The sequence below is a fragment of the Taudactylus pleione genome, unplaced genomic scaffold (assembly GCF_031769625.1).
Source record: "Taudactylus pleione unplaced genomic scaffold, aTauple2 ptg000244l, whole genome shotgun sequence".
Taxonomy (NCBI): domain Eukaryota; kingdom Metazoa; phylum Chordata; class Amphibia; order Anura; family Myobatrachidae; genus Taudactylus; species Taudactylus pleione.
The window spans coordinates 1933761-1939760 of record NW_028284646.1 but is presented as its reverse complement, the minus strand read 5'-3'; the positions used below and the strand labels follow the sequence as shown (position 1 = coordinate 1939760).

Below are 6000 nucleotides of genomic sequence, written 5' to 3'. Positions count from 1 at the left end.
AAAAGTCTGCAGTAGGCTGCAGTGGGTTGCTTGCTGGGCCAGCGGGCCACCTAAGCCACCGGGCCCTGTAGCAAGTGCACCCCTTTCACCCTCTATAGTTATGCTACTGCCTCAGACATTGAGGTTGGCGCATCAGTGAAATCCAACATGTTGGATTACACGGATTTGCCAATCACGATCAAAATATGACTGTAATTGGCAAATCAGGGATTTTTAACTTGTAGAATTTCACCGATCCCCCGACAGACCGGCGATCATTGGTCCAATCGGGGATTGGTGGATTGCCCAGTATATTTTTGGGGGCCTTTAGCAATCTTCTTAAACCTAATTACTACACACCTATCTCATTCAACCACAGACACCTGATTTAATTAGTGACAATTATCACATTAATAAATAGCACGTTTAACTATTGGCAACTGCAGCATTAGTGCACTTAAATAACAAGATGGACACAGGTCATAAATCTAAGGAGGTCTAGACGACATTTGTTGGTAGCATCCATCTGTCGGGTCCTGGGAGCAAACACTGAAAACGTTCGGTTTTCGGAGTTTGCTGAATACTAGGCGGCCCCATCAGGCCCCTAACAGTAATGAGCCTATAAGGGATCACAAATAGGCTCCTTGGACTCCCTTCACGTTCTTAGAGAAGGCCTTCTTATCTCCTTGGCAAGTCACCTCAGCACTGGCACTAGTACTCTGCAGTACCACGCGCTGGCCTCTACTTTCAACCACTTGTTCTACAGGGCTCTGCATTTAGCAAGGTTTCAATGGAGCATCTGATTGTTATTTGAACATACATTATTCAAATGTACAGACAATACAGACAATGGAATCACATTCATATGACAAGCTGGGATCCTACCAGACACAGATGGCAATGGTCTCCGCATTCTAGCCTGGTATACAGGAACGTTGCCTTAAGTGTAGAGGTGGCTATTGCAGCTGTGCTGGAGAACCACAGGTGTATCAAATGGCTGGGATCAAGGTAAATTGAAGTTGTGGCTTTATGATCTAACAGGCAAGTGTGCAATAACTGGGCTTTGGCTCACTGGGATTCCAGTGAGCTCTACAGCACACAATTCCAAAACTTATTATTGGGTGGGGAAGGGGTGTCCCAATGCAAGTATGTGAATCAGAAAGACTGTTGAAGCATGTGAAGGCTGCATCTGCTTGCACTGATTTGCTCCTTAAATAATAAGGTGTATGGTGTCTGGAGAAAGATCAGCCAACAGAAAACAGAGTGTCAGCAGCCTCAAGATGGCTTCATTAGTCCACCGCCCAAACCACCCCTGGAGGTTGCTATGAGTGGGGGCTCCCTGTATGTGGGGCCCGTGAACGACTACCCCGGATGCACTTTTGTTGACCAAGCACTGTCATCTGCTTCTCGCTCTGCTTCAATTTTAGCTCTAAGCTCATGTAGTGGGTGGCTGTGCGGATCAATAGCTTCACAAGCCAATAAGGTTACAGTAAGCAGCCCCAACAGTACTGCAACATTTATAACATCAGCAGATGGGGAAAATTCACTGGATGTAGTCAGGATCCTGGCAGTGACTATATCGAAGGTCACAATACCGGCAGCAGAATTCCGACAGGTCAAAATACCGACCAATCCTGAGGATGAGTAATAGGGTTAGGTTTTGGCACTGGAAAGGGAGGTTTGAGAGTTAGGGTTATGCACTAGATGGAAGATTAGGGTTAGGCTGCGGTAGGGGACAGTTAGTGCTAAGCTGCCGAAGGGGATGGTGAGGGTTACAATACTAACCAAAAGTCATTGGGATTTTCACAGTTGGGATTCCGCTGACGGAATTGTGACTGTCAAGATGGTCACCGCCTGTATATCGTACGGAACTCAGATTCATCCCATAGCACAGATTAGTAGGCATAACGCCCAACATGACCCATTCCAGGAGGGACAATATGCTGTGTACCTGGACTACCTTCTTAGTTTATTATTGTCTACACCAGTATTGAAACACCTTTCTTATCAATTAACTAGTTCAACACAGGTGATGGCAATCATAAATTAAGAGGGGGGGTACAGGAACACAGCATTTTTTTCCCTCCCGGAATGATAGGTGATAGATCACCTTCAGTAAATGTACCCTGACATTATTATTCATTATCCATGTGAACATCTACTGAGAATAGTATCCTGTGGCGGACAAAGTGGAGCAAGCAACCATGCCCAAAGCATGGCGAGCGAAGCAAACCCGCGAGGATACAAGTGTCTACTGTTGGTGGCCACTTGCTACATTTGGGACAAAATAACAGTGCTTTAAGGGCATGGAATCGCACTTCGGCACTCATTCAACATCACGTCCAGGTACATTAACTGAAGGGGATCTAGACACAACCCTCCTGGAATGGGCCATATTGGGAGGTATGATGTAGGGGTTCAGGCATTAACCACAAGTTGCTATGCTGCTGTCAAATGGGAAGTACTAGTGATTAGCACATTTTTTTGGATCCACTTGGCACTTGTGGAAGCACACCTTCATGCAATTGTGCACAGATAGCACCTACAGTATGAGTACAAACTCTGGTAAACAAACTTCGCGTGTGAATTCCCATTTAACTCATGACACACTGATTATTCATGTACTCACACAGCAATAGATGACGGGTTTTGCTCAAAATTCTTTACCTTGCTGTTAACGTTGTACAGTTATCAACCTATCACCAAGCATTCCACACTGCACCTACATATATATATATATACTTTTAATTTGCACTTAGTACAGTGAAGAGTGTCCTTTGTTTTATATGCCATGGCAGGTCCCCCAAGCCCTCCCTCAGTTAGCCCCACAATTGTCGCTGCCAGCAGGTACAGTACAGCAGTGGTGACTGCGAGGTGTCCTGTCAGGGAAGGCCTCGCCCAGCATCCTGGTGACTCACACACTGTGCCACACTGTACACACAGCCAGACGTCACCCCCTCCCATAACTACACAGACACTGGCTGCTGCTGCCACAGTGTGCGCGGCGCCTGGGGCACTGATACCAGGGGCAGGGCGGAGGAGGAGGAGGAGGAGGGGAGAGACTCGGACGTCACCATAGCAGGAGGGAAAGAGAGGCCGCGACATGAAGTGATAATAGAGGGGGAGGAGACGCGCTCACACACCGGTACATGTGTACATGTCCACATAGGAGGAGGGCCCTGCAGGAGTCTGTAAATGAGGGCCACAGTCTGCTGCTATTATCCCAGAAGAACCGCTTCCCATGCTGCTGCCTGGGGCCAGGAGCCGCTGTCACGTCGCTGTTGTCCTCTGACATTACTGTAATCCCTGTGATTTAGACTACAGCGAGTGCAGGAGGAGGAGGAGGAGTGCTTTGTGCCCGGACACAGGAGGGGAGGGGCGGGCCCGCCAGCAGCGCTGAGTGTTTGGAAAGTTACTGTGGTCTCACCTGGACCGTGACGCTGCGCAGGCTCTGGGGGAGTGTTTGGCGCTAGTGACTCCCGGGGCAGGGACGGTGGGTGTCACGCTGGTGGGCGTCAGACCCAGTGGGACTGCGAGCTGCTCGGGCTCTCTCCGGGGATGTTCCACTGCATCCCGCTCTGGCGGTGTAACCGTCATGTGGAGTCCGTGGATAAGCGGCACTGCTCCCTGATAGCGGTGCCGGATGAGGTGTACAGGTACAGCCGGAGCCTGGAGGAGCTCTTACTGGACGCCAACCAGCTGAGGGAGCTGCCAAAGGTGAGGAGGAGACCTGCTGCTGCCACCTGTATATAACCCCGCCCGGGCGCCTGCAGCCATCGCTATTCTTGTGCCACTCTCTCTGATAAGTTGTGTGTCCCATGGGGGCTCTGAGCCTCATGTCAGTCACCTCTGCGCACGATACAGTAGTTATAGGACTAGTTGTTACTTAGGTATTGTAATACGTTCATCCATCACTTGTTTTATGCGTTTGGAGCGCAGGTAGTGCGAATGGGCACAAAGGGGGTTATGTAGGAGGGGTGATGGTCCCTGATGTGACCCTGTTGTGACTGTCAGTGTTAGGACTTTTGGAGTGGAATAGTTAAGGGTTTAAATTGTTGTTGCTGTCATGTGACCTAGAACCTGTACAAATATCAGTAAGATACAGGAGTCTCCTGCCATACATTCCTGTGTTCCTGACTACTGTTTTGTGTGGGGGAGGGAGAGGGAATTTACAGGTAATATTACTGTTCCTGTATTGTCATCTGCACTGTGTACTTTGTAATTACAGTGGTAGCTCAGTGCACTGACAACTATCTCGGCTAGCTGTGACTTGCTGTTCTTATTGCACTATAGGCCATACTGTTTAAATCAAGTTTTGCACTGTCAGTGTACATTACATTTGCACAGGTTTTTTCAGCCTTTAACAATTAAATGGGGAAAAAGTAAATCATTCTAGCTTTCAGTGTTACTATAGGTCAATGCCTTAATTAGTTGATAAAAGTTAATTTAGCTGGCCTACTTCCTTTAACTCCTGTAGAGAAAGATGGTCTTGTTCTTACTGACTGAGCTTAATTTTAGTTTGTGGTGGTGTATGTGTACTTATCTAGAACCAAAATATGTTTTAGTCAGCTGTACTATACCACCTTCTCTGGTATGTCAGAACAGATCGACATGCGTAGTAAAAAAAAGTCTATCAGAAGTTGCCGTCTTTCATGTTACTATTAACATTTACTTTTATAGCTCCAGCATATTCCATTAAGCTTTGAATGTCTAAAGGCCCCCATACATCTGCAACGGATCGTCACAATGTAGCAATTTTGCAAGCCGGCATCGCAGGATCGCTGATCAAAAAATGATTGTGATTGGCCGATCGGTGAAATTTAACTTGTAGAATTTCACCGATCCTGCAACGGATCACGGAACAACGATGGCCGCCAGTCGGCATTTCCGACCGGCAGATCGACGTTTCTGATCCCGTCATGACGATCCGTCGCAAATGTATGGGGGCCTTAACCGACATCTCACATTACTGACTCTTATCAATCATTTGCCCTGGTAGTAATAACATGTAATGCAAATTTCGGAACATGTTAATTAGATGGCCACTGCACTTGAAAGAAGCACCATTTGGACAAGGTTTTCGCTAAACTGTCAATCTAAAAATGTGTTTTGTTGTCCTCGTCATACTGCACATTCCATCCTCTGTGTGTGTGCTACTGAAGTTGTCAAGTACCTGTATAATTAACAAGTACCCACATTTCCAAACTCCTTTTAGCCAGTATATCTTGCTTTTTACAGAACGCCAACAAATAATCTTTAGTTTTAATAGATTGTATTCCCAAGGGTCCAGTAATGTGTAAATACTTATGAAGTTATTTCCAATGGGGACCTCCAAGACTTATGTTTTTTTTTTTTCTCTATAAAATAAAGGCCCACATAATCAATATCTGCAGTAAGGTGTCAAACCCCCACCCCTTCCCCACCTAAAGGAAAGGCTGTAATGAGACCTATCAAATTGAAGGCTGTGACAATGGAATGTGTTCGGTATTATCAGCTGTATTATCATTTGCCCATTTTTCCCATGGCAGCTCTTGTACAGCTGACCACACAAAGGAAATAAATACATCATCAGGAAGGTCTTATTTTAGCAGTGTGCATGGCCTGAATTGAGAGTGAGCATTTTATTAACTTGCTATCGTAATGGTGAAAGGGTAGTTGACTCTTAGTAAGTAGATGCATCTTATAAGTATACTTTTGAAAGTTTATTTTCTTAACTTAATTGAATAATCTTAATGATGCAAAGACGTGGCTTTGGTACTGTTGGGATTGTGCAGAGTGAGAACTTGAGCAAGCCCTCTGGGGTGAAGAGGCAGAATTAAATCAACTGTGGCAAGAAAATGTTTGTATGGCTAAGTATTATTGTTACTATGATATGTACTTCTTTTCATTCTGTAGCTTATTAGATGCAATCCAGAATTAGAGGAACTATTCCAAATATTTTTTTTATTATCATATTGTACATTGCTTCATATGATAGTGTTCTGTTTTGGATAGTTTTAAATACCTTTTATTAGGTCAAGA

The 6000-nt window shown here is 45.6% G+C and overlaps 1 protein-coding gene across 1 annotated transcript in view; it reads left to right on the top strand.

Annotated features, from left to right (window-relative positions):
* Positions 1-3105: 3105 nt before the first annotated feature.
* LRRC1 (leucine rich repeat containing 1) overlaps positions 3106-6000 on the top strand; it is a 197550-nt gene continuing 194655 nt past the window's right edge. The window contains exon 1 of the mRNA XM_088479671.1: positions 3106-3696. Coding sequence (XP_088335797.1) covers positions 3538-3696 — 159 coding nt within the window. The 5' untranslated portion in view covers positions 3106-3537. The remainder of the gene's footprint in view (positions 3697-6000) is intronic.